This window comes from Bidens hawaiensis, unplaced genomic scaffold (assembly GCF_021521415.1).
Source record: "Bidens hawaiensis isolate Kalapana, Puna unplaced genomic scaffold, B.hawaiensis_p1.1 tig00015320_1, whole genome shotgun sequence".
Classification (NCBI taxonomy): Eukaryota; Viridiplantae; Streptophyta; class Magnoliopsida; order Asterales; family Asteraceae; genus Bidens; species Bidens hawaiensis.
The window spans coordinates 212,686-232,500 of record NW_027492369.1 but is presented as its reverse complement, the minus strand read 5'-3'; the positions used below and the strand labels follow the sequence as shown (position 1 = coordinate 232,500).

Below are 19,815 nucleotides of genomic sequence, written 5' to 3'. Positions count from 1 at the left end.
CTCACAATTTTTTTAGATATATAATATTGGAATAACACATGGGAAAAACCAGTAAAGGAATTAAAATGTAAGTGTTAAAACTGAAAAATAGTAATCTTAATGGCCCATGTGTCATCTTTGAAAGTAAATGAAGTTCAGCGGGGTCAAATTCGTAAAATTTAAAGTTTAGGGCCAAATCCATAATTTGCTCTAAAATTAAGGTCTGTCCATGTAATTTACTTTTAAAAGAATTATACCATAAAATAAAGATTTTAATTATTTTTTATGACTATGATATTATCCAATTTTAATAACCGATATTCAGGGGGAGAAAAGTTGTAATACAATGTGGGATACGGAATGAATTATTCCATTTGCATGGTAAGATTATCCAATCTATCATTTGTGATGCAAGAATATGGATAAACACAAGTAACAACAATTTTTGTTAGATTTTGGTCACATACCATGCTTAATCCGGTCATAACGATAATGACCCTTTGATTTTCAAGAGTTCCTATACGAAATCTTTTTCCTGATGTAAAAAAAAATGTATTGGGTTACATAATTTCAACAATACTAGTAAGGCCATGTGCGTTAAGAAACGAAAGACGTATGCAGTTGATTTGACAACAAAACAGAGGAGAAGGGTGCCAGAGTGATGAACGACACAAGTTCTCATGGAGCAAGTCCATGAGATGGACTTGCAAGGACATGAGAATGTAGCTAGCGTACGCCAGAGTGATTCCTGGTGGAAAAAACGTGAACGAAAGATCCTGCTAAACCGAACTGGGTCCAAGAAAGAAATATTGAAAATTCTTGATCTCTCTCAATATCCCTGTCACTTCGAAAATCCAGGACTTGCATTCATGTCTTGTCGTAAGGTTACTCTTGACTTATTAGAACTAAAAAGAATTTCATTTAAACATCTCATAGCTTGAGAGAGGGAGGGGATCGGTGGACCTTCAGTTGTAATTGCTCTGATAAGAGCATGTTAACATTTAATAATTGTAATCATTATTTATAGATATATAAAAAATTATAAATTGTTTTTCGGCCCAACTATTACTATAATAGGGATTTCAAAAAATGACACACCCATTAATTTCTAGTAGTGTTAATAGGGCGTATGAGTATTGATGGTCTAACGCTCTAGCTGGGGTGTGCATCGCTAATTGGTGATCATTTGAACTAAATATGGTCCTAATATCACATAGATAACATATCACTTACCAAAAATATCAAGATATGAGCGCTTGTGATTCACTCTAAAGCTCGACGATTGCATAAGAGGATTCATTTCGAACCCAAAGTGACACAAGTAAGAATCGAACTTGGGATATGAACTGACAACCTAGCTCGCAAGACCTACCTCAAATCCTTCACTTCTAATATCCATCCAAAATGACACAAGTGAGAATCAAACTTGGGATCTGAACCTAAGCCTTTCTACTACTAGACCACAAATGAGGGATTGGGGGGTTGGACTCTTTACTTTTTTTTAAAAAAATATATATATATTTCAATAATTCTACAACTAGCTATCAATAATAGTTTAGGAGAAATTTCAACTTCCAATCTTGAATTTTCTTCTTATTATTCTTATTATTAGTGCTTATTTATGGTTGAAAAATACGAGTTGAATGTCACATGTTCTATACAGAATAACGAGAATTTTTTTAAGTATAATGTATGCACTATTCATGAAGTATATAGAAATTTAGATACAATGAGAATTTATTAATACATTCTATCTAATAACTCCTTAGAATTTATTTAATTTCATGAAATTAAAAATTATGTAAAATTATCCCTTTATTTAACATTGCACATACTATATGTTGGTATCAAGAATGAAAAATTATGCAAGATCAAGAAAATCCACATGTTACATGGTCTACCATTTGTAACTCTATCGAAGGCAACAATGAATTTGCTGAATTAGGGTATCCTGCCTAACAATTTTTTTGGATATATAGTATCGGAATAACAAATGGAAAAAACCAGTAAAGGAATTAAAATGTAGGTGTTAAAACAGAAAAAATGTAATCTTAATTGCCCATGTATCATCTTTGAATCGAATTTGTAAAATTTAAAAGTTTAGGGCTAAATCCATAATTTGATCTACAATCAAGGACTATCCATGTAATTTACTTTTTAAAAAATTATACCATAAAATCAAGATTTTAATTATTTTTTATGACTATGCTATTATCCAATTGTAATAAACGATATTGGGGGGAGGGGGGGGGGGTGTTTGTAATACAATGTGGGATATGGAATGAGTTATTCCATTTGCATGGTACAATTATCCATTTTATAAGGGTTTGCAGTGCAGCATGTTGCCCGTTTGTCCTCTGTCTTGAATCTTAATGTAAACATTTCATATTTAGATAAATAAAATAACCATATCGTGATAATTATGCGTTTTGCACAAAAATACACACAAAAACTTATATCCATGAAATTCACACATATACATACACATGTACGTTACCTCTCAAAATAAGTCAAATGTAATGAAACTTTAGTGAGGTGTGAACTTGTTTTAAATGACTATTCTTCAGAAAGACTATTCAACATGTGTTTTGTTTCAATATAAAAATCAAAATGACCAATTCATATTCATATTCTCTTCGTAAATTGCTAACTTAAAATATAAACATATATATTTATCAAATATAAAAACCAGAAAAGTCCATTTCTATCAAATATATACATAGTTGTAACGTAGTTTTCTTTACATATATCTCACCATCTCCAAACCATATCAATAGTTTTTTCTACGCATAGATGTTAATTGATATGGTGGTTGTTCTTTTAGTTAAAGCATCACTATTGGAAGGTTTAATGTATATAAAGTTTAATTGACATTCCTGAAGTTGTAGTCACACTTTGTGTATCTATTTATGAAAAATCCGATACCCATTTTCTCGATGTTATACTTTACTAGTCTTAAAACTAGAGGTGTTACGACATAGTACGAACTTCTTAGGCACCAAAAGCGTTCTCCTTTGGCCCTCTTGTTGGATAACTTCTAAGCATGTTAAGGACTCCGGCTGACAAAATAGGTTTTATCGTGTTAAACATGTCATAGATGACGCAATTAGCACAATTTTCAAACATGAATACAACTCGCTTAATTAATTTATTTCTCATGTCTATAACATAGTTGTATGTTTCGTGTATCAAGAAAAAGAAATGATATAGCCTAGCTTACTAATTTTAGTTATTTAAAGAAAGTATAAATTTACCTAGTGCACTTTCTATTAATTAAACATGTTTAATCGTGTCTTATACAGGTACCTAGCTACCAAAGTTTTGCCAACCATACCAAGAACTATGATTCCTTGTTAGGTTAGATATAAATATATGCATGTTATACAAGCAAGCATTCTCTAAGTAATGTTTGCATGAAAGTAAAAGTGTAGATATATCACACATTATAAGTAAATAAGAAGGTACTCTTGATATTTATCAAACCAATGTCTTGTTTATAGTGTAAAAGATTATATATTTACAAGTGAACTTTCATACAAGGACACAACAACAATAAGTACTACAATACAAGAAATACTAAATCACTATGGTAATAGTTGTACCATATTAATCAATGTAGCAACTGCATTTTGGGCTGCTAAAGATGCAAAATTAGAAGCTTCATTAGAAATTGAAGAGCCTCCACCAGCCAAATCAGAAAGAGCCCTAATTGCAAGAAATGGAACATTTTGTTGATAGCAAATTAAGGCAACTGCAGCACTCTCCATATCAATTGGTGTCACATTAAATTTGGAACTTAAAAATGTTCTATAAGCCCCATTATCTATAAACATGCTTGCACTCACACCCCTCTCAACTCTTGCCACTTTAGGTGCCCTTGGTAAACAAGCTGTAGCATTTATACACTCCTCCAACTTCAAACCCTACATTATCACAAAATTACGATTCACGTCCTTTGTTTCCGTTATAAGAATCACTTATATATGAACAAAAATAAGTACCTCGAGTTTCTTGGAAAGCGTGAAGTAGTGCTTGTCAACGGGCACCCAAAATACGTGTTGTCTGACTTCCGGGGTCGTGTTGATTGGGAATACTTCTTCTGGTTGATACCATACATTATTTAAATGGTTGTCTATGGTTGTGTCGTTGTTGTAGTCCGAGAACTTTAGGTACCCGATGTCTCTTGTGTAGTCCCCATTGGATTCTAGAGGCAACTCACTTTCGGGCCCTTGCCCGTATCTCTATAGTGACAAAAAAAAGCATTATTATATGGCTAATATTCAACACATTCGTTTCTAAGTCACTTTTCTTGTCTTAGTTATTATTTTACATGTGACGCAAATATATTTGATACCTGCCATGACCACAAGCCTGTATGAGCCCAAAACTTGGGGATTACCACATCTCCGATTTCGAATTCAGTATTTGCATTTCCGGCTATACCAAAATGTAAAACGACTTTCAAGTTGAACAAACTCAACAACAATTGTGTCGTAATACCTGCGTTTAGCTACACAAAATATATAATTAAGATGTCAAATGTGTACATGATAAAATGAAGGAAACAAACCCTAATCTTTGTTAGATTTTGGTCACATACCATGCTTAATCCGGTCATGACGATAATAACCCTTTGATTTTCAAGAGTTCCTAAACGAAACCTTCTTCCTGTTCAAAAACATACATACAAGATCACATAAGTTCAAGAATACTTGTAACAAGGATGATAACATTTCATTTCATTTCATGCATAGGCATAGGCATGTGCATATATAATCTATCAAATGCACGCGTGCTTACCAGAAATATCAAGATACGGACGCTTTTGATTCGCTACAAAGCTCGAAGATTGTAGAAGCGGATTCATTTCGAACGTGTTTGGCACGACAATACCAATATATGAACCAACCTTGTTGACACTATCAATATCTTTCAATAAAGACTTGGGAATCACACATTCCCCAATATTCACCAAGAAACATAACCCTAAGACAAACCATGCAAACATCATCATAAAAAACCTCATCTTTGTCTCTCTCTATGTGTTTTGTTTAAGGTTTTAACTTTTTAAGAATGTTGGTCTTCATAGATTGGATGTTAAGGTTTTTTTATAGCACAGGAAGTGGATAATATTATAAGAGTGACACGTGGGTATGTAGGAAGTGGTCTAAAACTTGGGGTTAGTCCGTCAACAGTTAAGTTCTTGTTTGGTGGATTAGGTTTGCAAGTGGCGGATACTTGCAGTTGTTTGGCAAGTAATTGATATTAACAAACAAATACACGTGAAATTGAAGATTACGGTTTTTAATATAATAACTATGGAATAATAACTAGGTTTTATCCTCGTATTACATGGGTTGTTTATATTTTTCATTTATAATATTTATATATTTTTTTGAATTTTAATTTTATTTATTATAAGGAAGTTTATAATACATAGGGTTTGATAATGGAAAGGTTACACAAATAAATGAGATGCTATAACTCATTTAAAAACTATCTGGCTTTGATGAGACAAATGACCTGCTTATATTTTTTTACCCTAAAATTGTTCTTTTAATTATAAATAATATCTTTTTTTTTAAAACAAAAATGGATATTAATAGTATATCGCTATTTTATAGGATTTTCATATCAAATATTTGGTGAGATTAATTTTTAATATAATGAGATGTTATAACCCATTTAAGGGCTATATGAGTTTAGTAAGACCCATACCCATGAATTCGGGTTAAATGCATGAGAAGTCTACGTTTACAAATAAAACAATCTGGTTGCTTAAGAAAATGTAGGATTCAACCAAAGAGCTTTTAAAGGTTTCGTTTATATGTATTTATTATATTATTATTATTTATGATTAAGATTAAGATACATCAGTTCAACGTATTTTAAGATAAGATCTTAAACTTATGATTTTTAATACTTTGAATACTTTGATTAAACTACTCTACCTACAATTACAATATGAGAGGGACTACAAGAAAACAAATACTTAAATATTCTTACTAATAAAAATTTACCGACCAAACATGAGTCAACTTATGAGGATTGTTGATCAAGGGTATTTGGCCCGGCAGACTAGCAATACGAAAACAAAAGTATTTGATAATGTTTTGTCTTTTCAAATGTTGAGGTACAAGTCTTGTAGTTGTAGAAAAATGTGTACTTGCTTTTATTTATTTGTTAATTAAAGTTAGTTCTAATTGGTTGAAATGTTAATAGTTAAGAATCTTAATTTGAACTTCATATATGGAAAAAGCCTTTAGTGTATTTAATCACTTAAATGTGAATTGGTTTAACGATTATTTTTAGTATTTTACTACTCAACGTCCCAACGATTTAGCAACAACATATTCATTGACTTATCATAAATTGACGGTCTACTAGCGACATATTACCAACTGCCTATCGACAATGTTCCGAATATAAGCATCTCTATTAACCGAAATAGATATATTCATATAAGAAATATATCAAAAGGCACATGTGTCAAATTAACATATGTAATATCATACAAGATGAATTGTCTAGTAAGTGGTCTAAGTTTGATAACAATGCAAGTTGCTTCAACCCTCCAAAATAATATTCAACTACTCTTTGAAAAGTTAGAGTTTTCACAACTTACATTAATTAATTAATTAATTAATTAATTGTAAGTGACATATAGCTTGTAAAACTTGAATATACACATTATATAACAATTAAAAAAACATTTGAATATTTCATAACAATGCACTAAAAAGTATATCTAACATTATTCAATTTGAAATTGTTAAAAGTACAACACATGACATGTTTGGTAAATTGAAAACATATAAAATAACTAGAATACACTTAAAATTAAAACGGCAATTCAAGAAAACCAAAATCCGTTACAAAAATGCAAAATAAATCATCTCTGTCTTCCTCAACCATCCTTCTAAACAAACTCACTTCAAGACTCCGGTCTCGGTTGCGGTTTCGGGTTCTTCCGTTGACTCATGTTGACTCACCGAGTGTAAACCGAACGAATCTTCTAACCTTAATATTCTCGCCGATAGCTGCAACTGTCTGCTTCACGAAATCCTTCACGAGCACCGAATCATCCTTAAGAAAAGGTTGTTCAAGTAGCGCCAGCTCACCTAACCGCTTCGACACACGCCCTTCAACAATCTTTCCCCTAATACTCTCGGGTTTTGACAAAATGTCTTCACGTTGCATCTCGATGTCTTTTTCTTTGTTCACGATGCTCTCGGGGATGTCTTCGATTGAGACATACTCGACTTTCGGGCATGCAACGACTTGCATTGCTAAGTCGTCGACTAACTCTTTGAACTTTTCACTTCGGCCCACGAAGTCGGTTTCGCAGTTGACTTCGATTAGGACTCCGATACGGGAGTCATGGATGTATGACCCGATTCTGCCTTCGGCTGCTAAACGGGCTGATTTCTTGTCGGCGGTTGACAGGCCCTTTTTCCTTAAATATTCTTGGGCTTTCTCGATGTCACCACCGGTTTCAGATAGAGCCTTTTTGCAGTCCATCATTCCTGCACCGGTTTCTTCACGCAGTTGCTTTACTAATGCTGCTGATATTGTTGCCTTGGGTGCCCTTAAAAAAAATAAAAAATTCAAGATTAAGGATAAAACAAGAACCAATTTTTGGAAAAATCTTGAACCAAGAACCGGTTTTTAAAACGGTCTACACACAAAACCGACTAGAGACTTGGATTATTTGACCAAAAAGTCAAAATGTATGAATCTTGGAATTATTAATCAAAGTGTATCTTTAATGCACAAATGCTACTAAATTAGTAAAAAAAAATAATCTTTATTGACATGCAGCAATTTATTAATAAACAGGTCAAGAAGAAACGCGCCTAAGAGTGAAATCAAAAAATTAGCAAGAAGAAACGGGTCAAGTAGGTCGAAAGTCTTTAATGTGTAAAACGTCCTACTTCGTTAAAAAGATTATATTTTTAAAATATGACAACACCAATAATTTATAAAAATATAAATCTTTTTGGACAAAAAGTGTTCTGCAGTTCCAAACAATCGAACCCCGTTTGACAAATCCGATTGTACACAAAAAATTACTTATTTTGACCCAGACCCATACCCGACCCATGTGTTTCAATCTGAATCACTTTTGACGGCAGGAACAGTCAACTTACTCGTCAACAGTTTTAACCGCTTCGGTTGCTGCAGGCTGCGGTTCAGCAGTTGGTGCAGACGCCTTCTTAGCAGTAGTTTGTGCAGCAACTTCAGCAGCAAAATCTTGTGATTTCTTTTCAAGCCCTTCACCGAGGTTAAACCGCACAAACCGTTTGACTTTAATATTCTCCCCAATAGTCGCAATCGTTGACTTCACAAAATCTTTGACCGCAACCTTGTCATTCTTAATATACGCCTGTTCAAGCAACGCCAGCTCATCAAGCCTCTTCTTGATCCTCCCTTCAACAATCTTTGACCTAAACTGCTCGGGTTTTGACAAAAGGTCTTCTTTTTGCATCTCGATTTCTTTCTCTTTTTCAATTATTTCTTTCGGTACGTCTTCGGGTGCTAAATATTGAACTTGAGGACACGCAGCCACTTGCATTGCTAAATCGTTGACTAACTCTTTGAAAATGTCTCCACGTGACACGAAGTCGGTCTCGCAGTTGACTTCTATTAGGACACCGATTCGGCTGTCATGAATGTAGGACCCGATTCTGCCCTCAGCTGTGGCCCGGCTCGCTTTTTTGTCAGCACTTGCTAAACCTTTCTTTCTGAGGTATTCTTGTGCATTGACTAAATCGCCACCGGTTTCTGCTAGGGCTTTCTTGCAGTCCATCATACCCGCACCGGTTTCTTCACGCAGTTGCTTCACTAGAGCTGGCGATATTGTTGCTGCCATAGTTACCAAAAAAGTTAGTTATAAAACATAATTAGCAAAAAGTTAGCTATAAAACCATATTTACCAAACAAAATTGGTTATATAAATGTAATAAAAATGATACAAGAAATAGTAAATAAAAAAATATAACTTATAAACCTTTAGCAGTAGCTTCTGTGGGAGCAGCGACTTCAACCTTTTCTTCCTCAACTGAAATTTACAAAAAAAGTTAAATAAAAATCGGTTATGTAACAATAACAAAGCATGATACAAAAAATAGTAAATAATAAATTATAATAATAAACCTTTGGCAGTGGCTTCTACAGGAGCAGCTACTTCAACTTTTTCTTCCTCAACTGAAATTTATAAAAAAAATCGGTTATATAACTGTAACAAAGCACGATATAAAAAAATAGTAAATAATAAATTATAATAATAAACCTTTAGCAGTGGCTTCTACAGGAGCAGCTACTTCAACCTTTTCTTCCTCAACTGAAATTTTTAAAAAAATCGGTTATATAACTGTGTAACAAAGCATGATACAAAAAAATAGTAAATAATAAATTATAAATTATAATAATAAACCTTTAGCAGCAGCTTCCGCATGAGCAGCTACTTCAACCTTTTCTTCCTCAACTGAAATTTCAAAAAATAGGTTATATAACCGTAATAAACCGTTACGAAAAATAGTAAATAATAAATTATAATAGTAAATTAGTAAACCTTCAGTAATGGCCTCTGTGGGTGCAGCTATTTCAACCTTTTCTTCCTCAACTGAAATTTCAAATAATCAATTATATGTAATAAAACATCATACAAGAAATAGTAAATAATAATTCATAATAGTAAACCTTCAATAGTGGCTTCTGTAGGAGCGACCACTTCGACTTTTTCGTCTTCTGTTAAAGCGGCGGCTTCAACTTTTTCTTCCTCAACTGTAATATCAAAAAATCAGTTATATAACTGTAATGAAACATGACACAAAAAATAGTAAATAATAAATTATGATAATAAACCTTTAGCAGTGGCTTCTGCCGCAGCAGCCACTTCAACTTTTTCGTCCTCAACGGGAACTTCAGCATCCGCTTGAACATTTGTTTCGGCTTCTTCAATTTTATTCTCTATGACTTCATCAACTGATGTGGCAGGCGGGATTTCAGCATCTACTAGCAACAACATACGAATAATAATTAAAAGGAAGTACTAACAATTTAAAAACCGTAAGTATAAGTAGTCAAAGAGTAATAATGCAAACCTTCGGTCACATCTTGTTCGGTTGAGTTCGTGACGGTATTTGTCTCCACAGGTATATCTACTTTCTCCTCAGCGGGCTCCACCTTATCTGTCATAAATATATATATGTATATTTTATTAACAACACTGTTGAATCATGAGTATAATAAGTGGAAAAATGTAATAATTCAAACCTTCGGTTGTGGTCTCGAGGGTAGGTACTTGTTCACTTGAGCTAGTTGTTTCCTCGGGTATCTCTACTTTCTCTTCACTAGTAATTTCTTCAGTTATAAAAAAAACTAATTATATTTCATGTTATGAAAATGTGCATGAATTATGCGTATAAGTTCAAACCTTCAACCACAGAGGCATCTACTTGCTCTTCACTAGAAACAACTTCATCTTTGACTTCTTCATCAGAAACAGCTTTGACTTTTTCATCATCTTCTGTTTCGGGAGCGACAGCTTCATCTTTGACTTCTTCACTTGAAACAGCTTCAACTTTTTCGTCTTCGGGTTCCGTAATTTCAGTCTCTTTAACTGATGGTTGGGTGTCGGTTTCACTAGAAACTTTCTCCCTCTCGTCTAAAAACGAAGCAATATCTTTATTTCTACGGAAAGCTACAAGAAACGGGTTGGTAGCAGTAAAAACCTTTCCTTGAAGCTTCGAGTCGAACTCTTTATTATTATAGTCACTCTTCATGGTCAAGGTGACTTGACCTCTTGCGATTCTCAAGACCCGAACTTTGACTTCTTGACCTACTTCAAGCGATGACCCGTCACCCATTATACTTCCAAACCCTTCATCGGCTTCTTCAGCAGCCGGTAAAAACCCTTCCTCACCTTCCGGAAGGTTTATAAAAGCACCCGAACGCGTAAGATTCTTTACCGATCCCTCGAGCTCTTGACCCTTCACAAATTTTGTACTTTTTCTCCCCTCGTCTCGGTCCCGCCTCTGGTTTGACTTTTGACCCGTTTTTCTTGGAGGTCTAGGCGTCTCGCCGCCAGCGGCAGGCTCACTTTCACGCATGGTCAACGCGATCCGGCCCGTTTCGATATTTGCCTCCACTAACTTCACCTTCACTTCTTGACCAACCGAGACAACATTTGCAACATCCTTGACAAAACTGTCACTTAACCGTGAAACATGAACCAGCCCGTCAGTAAAAGCTCCAAAGTCAACAAAAGCTCCAAACGGTTGGATCGATCTCACTTTACCCGTGAAAGTTGCACCCGGGACCAATTCTTCATTTTTCACAGGTGGCATTTCACTTTTCCTAGCGGGCCTTGACCGTTGCTTTGACTTATCAACGGTTGATGTGGGTTCTGATGTTTGACCAGAATCTTGACCCGAAACGGGATCTGATTGGTCAGCTTGTTCCGTGGTTACGTCCACATCCACACCAGTGGCTGATGCCACTCCAAATCTCGGTTTATGGTAGGACCCGAATGTTCTGACACGAGGAAATAATCTAAGAGATGTTGACAGAGGTAATAAACAATCTTGACCGTGTACGGTTCTACGGGTAGATCTTTTTACATTACAGCATTTTATTGAACCGTTGTTTATCTTTATTGTATCGAAAGTACACCCGGGAATAAGAGAAATACTGCTTGTTGATGAGGGTATAACGGGTGTCATCTTGTTATTCAAATATGGATAGAGTCAGTTACAGGTCAGTTGGTAACTACGCTAATTCTTCATCAGCTTCTTCACCTGTGAAGCAAACACAACATATATCATATTAAGTAGCTAATAAGGTCAAGAATGAACGAAAAGGGGAAAGATTAAACAGGTTACACATCACCGATGACATAATCAAGTAAAATGCATTGTTCCAAACAATAAAAAAACAGATCTTTTAAAAAAAAATAGTTTAATTACTTATGAAACTGAACTGGCTCCTGTTATAAAAATAACCTAAATACCAATTTACTACAAAAAATTATCCAAATTTGTATAACATGTATGTCCAATTTGCAACACAATTTATCTCATATCTAACCTATGCAGTCGATATCGCCGATACATCACGATATAGCGGTGATATATCAGTTATCGGTCCCTTGGTAAATATCGGTGCAGATAATATCGGCGAAATTGAACCAATATTGGACCGATATATCACCGATATTCCCGATATCAGTGTTTTAAGTCTTAATTATCAACTTTTAGTGTTCAATGTTAGTGCTTTAAGTCTTAATTAGTTCCTACTTGCTACAATTGTTAGTGTTTCGCAAGCTGCAAAAAGGTTAATTTGTTAATGGTTGAAGAGCATATTGAATTATTAGTGTTAAATTGTTACATATATGAACTTTACATGATATTAAAATCATCGATATCCCACCATGGTAACCACCATGGTAACCGATATCTCAAATATCGGTACTTGACAGAAATCCGATATTTTTCCACATTAACTTCTTAGCACCTAACATTATCTTCAAAGATAAAATCTCAATTTTTCTTATAAAAAGATCAAATTCAAATGGGTTTAAACCCAATTTCACAAATATCATCAAGAATCCAAGAAATTTACAAAACCCACAAAAAGTAGCCAACTTTTCATCAAAATGAACTATATTAATAAATTACATTCAAAAATAAATAAAACCCAATTTCACAGTAAATTAACAGTTACATATGCCTTTAATTAGTGTCAATTAAACCAACCCCAATTGGGTTTTACAAACACCAAACAAAATTGACTTCAATTCAATATCAAGAAACTTCAAGAAACTATAAAGATTCAAGAGAACATTAAAAAGCAGGTAAATTTAGACTGACCCGGTAGTTGTATACAGTTGTTAAAGCATAAATCTATGAATTAGAGATACCCAGATGGAAATTGAAGTTTACCTGAAGAGGTAAGCTGGCTGGAAGTTGATTATATGCTTATTATGTTGAATGTCTTGTGTTCTGATAATGAAAAATGAAAGGTGGGTCTTTAAACCCTTATCTCATCATCTACATATTTTTCATATTTTGTGTAATTTGATTTTATTATTTTTCCTTTTTTTCTCTTTATGCAGTGAAAAACATGGAGTAACTATAATAATATTTTGGAAATTCAATGGTAAATGTGAGATTTGGTGTTTCATGTTACACATGTTTGTTTCTTGCTCTCAATATTTAGTTTTAGAGGCTTTCGGGTGATTCTGAAAGACTGACGAATGGGTGGTTTTCATTAGTTGAGTCATTGAATTGAACGGGTTTTAGCTCACCGTATTGTCGTGCCTTCGGACAAGTGTTCACGGGTGTTGGCTTTAGGTGAGCGTTTTTCCTGGATCTAAAAATAAGTGTATCTCGATGTGGTGAATTTAGCCAGTAGCCGATTCGAAGGATTCGTTGGCCATCCAATAAATATAAAAAAAAAATAAACTATACTATTTTGGAATTGTTTGCAATATTTTTATGGTTTTTGTTTATTATTTTTAAATTTTAAATATTGGGTATTGGGCTTTAATACTCCTAACTTTTACAATTTGGCTGATACAATCAATTTGGGATGGTGGTTCATTGACAAAGACAAAATTTTTAAGCACCTGAGTTTGGAAGTGGGAGTCAAGGTCTTGGGTTTAAGTCTCATAGACAACAAGAATTAAAAAGAATTTGGTCGATCAAAAAAAGTAATAAAAAGGTTTGGCTGATATAACTCCAATTAATGAAATGTTACACACCACTACCACTTTGGCTTATTTGTTTCGCATTTCGTTAGTTGGGATTAGCATCGGGCTTGGGAGCAATTAAATTGGTATGTTTGGTATCGTTTTTCATTACCTTTCTTTTTTTTGCAATTCATGGCCAGTGGCGGAACCAGAAGATTTAAATGAAAGGGTCTAAAATTTACTTTCGATCGATATCGCATGTAGATCAGTTACTACGTGGGTCTTCGTATCTTTAAACCATTAATTTTTGATTATTTCACTTTCAAAATTTTGAAAAAAATGTTGGGTTTAGCTTTTATTTTATTTTTTTTTATCTTTAGAATCATATAATAAAAATATCCAATTACAATAGATAAACAGGTAAGCGAACAATAAGAAACATTTTTATGTAGTGACAAATGCCTTTAGTTATATTACTTTAAAAATTATAAACTTTTTTTCTTATAAAATCTATACATAGAAAATGATACATAAAAAAATAAAATATAATAAGTTGATAATATAACTGAAGTAATATAAACCAATAAAGAAATTAAATTTATATAAGAGTAAAAAAGTAAGTAGGCATCAATCAAATTTCCCTCTGTCTTGGAAATAGTAGTACACAAAAATATATTTAAATTAATAATATATGTGTGTAAACTGTAAAGCACAGTAAACTAGCACCAACTTATCGTCATCTTCTTCATTCTACTTCACATTTTCAGAAATCTTACCGGAAAAAACTCTGACGACATTATTTTTCATCTTCTCTCAGCACTTAAACTACTTTAGAAAAGACTATTTAGAGGGTCAAACATCAATGAAGCATCTCCATGATATTTTCCGGCTAACATAAAATCCGGAGGGTCATCGGACCCTCCCCTGGTTCCGCCGATGTTCATGGCTATTTGCTAGTTTCTTGCTAGTCTTATTAATTAAATTTTGATGTTGTTCTTAAAAAAAATATAAGTGAGAGCTTGATAGAGCAATGTTGCCCACTTTGCGCACATAGAATTCCATTTTAGAGCCACCTTTAGGTATGAAGTTTATACTGATGGGGCTTTTACAGTTTTACTGCTCGATGGTGCGTGCGTTTGCCTTTATGTGTAAGAAGTTACATCTACCCGTGGGAAACTGTTTAGCAATTAAAAAAAATCTCAGTTTCAGTCAGTGACATAAAAACAAATAAACTGCATTGAAGACATTTAATGTAACTTATTAATCTTTTTAGTTCTGATAAATAATTAAGGTGCTACACTGCTACCTTAGTTGGAACACACGTTCACAAGGCCGTCTAGTGTGTAAGCTAAATGAGGCAATGACTTTAGGCCTCCAGTTTTATAAGGCCTCCATCTTAAATAGACTTTTATGTATTATGAGATTTTGAAAGTCGAATTCCTTTAGTTTTAGAATTAGTAGCTTATTGATGATCCACAAGCTAAGGAGGATTGCTTCATATCCATTATCACTGCATATCATCTATATTCTATAATTCTTGTATACCACGCATAAGGAAAATAAAAGAAAAAGGTCTTAACATTTTAGTTAGTTCTAGGCCTCAAAAAACATTGAGCCGGCCCTGCACATTCATACATCGAATTTCACATCAAACACACACAAACACAAATCTACTTTCAACAATTAGAGCTTGTTCTTGCTAGTAATTCAAGGTGCGTTTTTTTTGGCGGTGTCTTCCCTGGCAATACGCATAGCTTTGGTCATTGTAACCTTGGATAAGATGGCTGCCAACATGGAGACTCTAACATATTTAAAATATCCATGTTAAACACGAATCCTTAACCATAACCTTAGTCTTCCTCATTTTGTTATCAACAGTTATTCTCTTGTAACCAAACATTGTAATCATTCATTTCTATACTGTTACTAATTTCAAGTGTCTATATTATTTTTTATGAACTATGTATATACACTTTCTACTTGGATTTTATTTATATGTTAATTTTAGAGTTTCTCTTGTTATATTTTAATTTAATGGACAAAAGAATATTTTTTTATTGAAAACTGAAAGCTACAAATATGTTCTATTTTAATTAGTTGACACTTGAAAACGAGTTGGGCTTTCCTTTAAACATCACACATGGGCCAAGTATTTTAAAAACGGGCCACGGCCTACAAGAGAAAGATCTTCTTGATGGTTATTTTATATTTGTTCCGTACTCCATGCTAGTGGTGCACAAATTGGTTAACCGTTTTTTTTATATTGGTTATTAATCGGACTGGTTATTAGTCAATGCAGTCAAAAACAAAGTGATCAATAACTGGTTTTTAACCGGTTAGGTTAAAATTAAAATTGGTGGAGTCCATACTCATCGTATAGTAGTACATATGCTATATAAAAAGTTATTAAAACGAAACTTGTAACATGTAAATGAATAGCTTGATATTAATTAGTTGTGTTTGTTGACAATTTTTTTCTTAATCCTTTTATGATTTATGTTAATAAAAGAACACTAACTTTTTATTATATGGGATTTGCATATTTATTTATTTGACTATCAATTATATTATAGCATGATATATTCAAAGAAAAATAATGTGTATATACCTGGTAAAGCAAATGAGCGGGTGCACGTCACCCACCATCCACTCACTGAAGGGTTTACCCACCTATGACATGAGATCATCCACATATCGGTAATTTTTGCTCGTCTATTGTCATCTCTAAATGAGCACATGATCTGAAATCATCTAATTTTTTTATATCCAAATTGTGGGTTTAATTTTTAGGATTGATTTATGTAAAAAAAATCTGAATAACTCCAAATGGCCCTAAAAATTCACTTAATCCTCAACACTAATACAACGATGCATCTGAAATATATTTAAAGCACTAACTCGCTCTCTAACTTTATTATCATAGTACGCTCTGCTAGATAAATTAGAATCCGTGTTTATAATTTCATATCTAAGTTTTAATGTAGACCTAGCATACGATTTGAATCTAAACTTCAAACCTCCAAATTTATATACTTCAATAATATACTTACATTCCCGGTTTTGATCATAATACCCCGTCCACTTTCAGGCAAACACCACTATTTCTAGTTTTGACTCTTCCAAATCATTCCCGCACGAGATCCGCATGCAGGTTATTTTAAAAATTCATGATCACCTCTATGAAAAAGACACTAGATCACGAAAGGGTAGAGAACGACATTTAGATTAGTAAATACTCTCACTTTCTATAACTAAGTTATATCATTTATGCATTTCATTTGTTGTTTTGCAATTATTCCAAAGAATTATTAATTATTTTCTACTGCTACGATTAAAATAAAATAAAATAAAATAAAATGAAGTTGATTAAAATAATAATGTATTATCAGTGAATAAGTGAACCTTTTCAGATTAATGGTAGTATAAAAAACTAATATCAATAATAAATGGATAAAAAAAGAGACAAGCTTCATGAATCATATCTTCTGCAAATCAACTAACAAAATCCATGGATTTGAGGATTTCATTCTTCATTAAATACCATGATATTATGTTTTATTAAAATAACAACTACAGTTATTAGATTTCTTTTGAAAATAATTTCAGGTATCCATGCCGCAGTGTATCCATAATTCTGACACGGAAAAATCATAAATGTCAGAAAAAAAAAAATAAAAAGACAAACAAATACACAAGTAAAATAAAATAAAATATCCTATAAAATCTTTATATATTTTAAATTGAGTTTTACAACTTTCACAAGTAAAATTTTACAATTTTCATATCTTGTTTTAAATTATCATTTTATGGTACCAAAATCTTCGTTACTAACTATTTAATATTTTCTTTATCAAAGAACTAAATTCAAGCCAAACATTAAATCAAAACCGATCAAACGGTAATGTACTAATAACTAATTTCAAGTTTGTATAAGTCTTTACTTAATTTAAAAGTAGAAAAATAATTATTTCCAACCATCTCTTTCTCCAACCTGTATGATAACAATTTGAACTATTAAACTTTTGAACTCTCATAGATCCCCATAACAAGTACAATAATGAATAACTAATTCATAATAAAACTAGAAATATAATGATTAAACATGTATACTTTAAAAAAGGAGACAACACCTAAAGTCCAATAAATAAAAAATATGATGAACTTGATTTCACTTATCTTTATCTAGTCATAACAAGATTTTATATTTGAGTTTCTTTGATATTATAAAAAATTATAACATTAAACTCACAACACAACTAATAAGTTAATCATACAAGCAAATAATATTATAAAAACAAATATGGTGGTTTGTGACTAGGTCTTAAACTAACAACTTTAATGATTAATGAAGGTATACATTAATAAACAAAAAATGTCAGAAATCAGAACATGTTACAAGATAGAAATCGGGTTAAAAAGTCATACATTTTACTATAACAAATAAAAAACAAGATTTAATAGGATTAAAGGCGATATGGTGCTTGGTTGGATTGATTTGGAGGTATTATGAACACCTATATTTATTTATTTAAATCTTGAAGTAGCATTTTTTAAGGGATCTTCCTTTGCAAAACCTCTCTGGTATTCCATGTGCCTTCAATCTACTGTAGATATTCTCCACTTGCTTTTGCCTTCGGTTTAAAGGTAATTAATTAAACTATGCTAGTTAATTAATGCTAAAACAAAACACAATCGAACAAAATCTAATAATCTACTTAATCCCAACTTTAATTAATTATATATGTGTTTGTTATAAAGATATGGTGTACTTCGACTTGCATTGGCCTTCACCTTTTAAGTGCGAATCAATGGCTCATATGCAAACACGTCGCAACATTTCTACTTTTTTTAATAATTATGAGATCTTGCCAAATACAAATATTTCAACTTTCGTGTGTGTGTGCATAGTAAAAAAATATTGGTACGAAAAGATTTTATCATAAACTAAGAAAGAAAAAAGGTATATGTAACAAGAAAGAAAATCATGATAATAAAATTTATCCTTATCGTGACCAATAAAATAACATGATGTAATTTGACATACATGACATGATTTGAGTAAGTAATATTGTGTAGCTTGAAAAAACACATTGACTAGGTCTAGAACATGGGCAGACCTTATTAAGGGCGGGAAGGGGTTGTGACCCCTCCGGGTTTTTGGTTCAGAAGTAAAATATATAACCCACATGTTTGTAATTATGCGATGTTTTATATCTTTTGTCCCTTCTATTTGAAAGCTCATATTCATATATGTGAAATAACATGTTATTTTTTGGGATTTATGTTCTTTATTTGATGAAAAAAAATTTAGTTGCGTTATATTTATATCTGAGCAAAACCAAACAGATCGAAACAAAAATCTATGGTTCAGTTTCATGTTTTTTGTAAAACCGTTGATTTCTGCGAACAGATCCATAACAACATACCGAATCGAACCACCAAGGAACCAAATAATGTATAGTATTCCGTTGTGTATTCTTAGAGCTTTATTTTAAAGTTATGCGTAATCTCTCCATGTTATCTAATATATTTACAAAATAAACATGCAAAGTATTTTATTTTCATTATTTGATATAAGAAGGGTAAAATGGGTGATGTAACATACTAGCACTTATGTAGAGTTAAGGGCCATGGCCTAATAAATTGCCGATAGATTTAATCTTCAACACTTTTTGTATTTCTTATTGTCGTATTACTTTCGAAAATTTCAGTTATGTATTACTAATCAGTAGTGTAAGTTTGTTTTCATATTTCTTTTTTTAACTTATTCATCATGAAATATATTATTTTAGATCTGGTGCAATAAACAACCAAAATTCCTTGTTCTTTACATTATATATTTTTATTTATTTTTTGTTATTAATTAGATGGAATTTGGGATTGACAAATGACAACTCATCATACGATCCCACAAATATGGCGTGAAACAGCTCGATTGGATTGTGTGCATGGATACTCACCCTTTATTTATCCATTATTATTATTACTAATTTTCAAATAAAACGCACACTCCAATATTTTTCACCTATTATTTATCCAATTAATTATTAACTCGTGAATCATATGTTCTCTCACCCATTTCCTTGAATAAATCTATACTATATTAAAAGAAAAAAAGTAATTTAATCTACATAAACGTTGAT

At 32.5% G+C, this 19,815-nt stretch overlaps 2 protein-coding genes across 2 annotated transcripts; both read right to left on the bottom strand.

The window, feature by feature from the left end:
• Positions 1-3,563: 3,563 nt before the first annotated feature.
• LOC143548946 (bark storage protein A-like) lies at positions 3,564-5,025 on the bottom strand. Its single transcript, XM_077039981.1, has 5 exons — positions 4,780-5,025; positions 4,580-4,647; positions 4,334-4,489; positions 3,981-4,220; positions 3,564-3,902 (listed from the first exon to the last, which is right to left on the bottom strand). Exons 1-5 carry the CDS (start codon positions 5,003-5,005, stop codon positions 3,564-3,566), a joined length of 1,029 nt encoding a protein of 342 aa, XP_076896096.1. The 5' UTR covers positions 5,006-5,025.
• Positions 5,026-6,957: 1,932 nt separating this feature from the next.
• Positions 6,958-11,795, bottom strand: LOC143548939 (polyprotein of EF-Ts, chloroplastic-like). The gene is made up of 9 exons (XM_077039976.1): positions 10,418-11,795; positions 10,294-10,344; positions 10,096-10,172; positions 9,847-10,033; positions 9,272-9,322; positions 9,136-9,186; positions 8,990-9,040; positions 8,130-8,844; positions 6,958-7,567 (listed from the first exon to the last, which is right to left on the bottom strand). The coding sequence occupies exons 1-9, from the start codon at positions 11,703-11,705 to the stop codon at positions 6,958-6,960; spliced, it is 3,081 nt and encodes a 1,026-aa protein (XP_076896091.1). The 5' UTR covers positions 11,706-11,795.
• Positions 11,796-19,815: the final 8,020 nt, after the last annotated feature.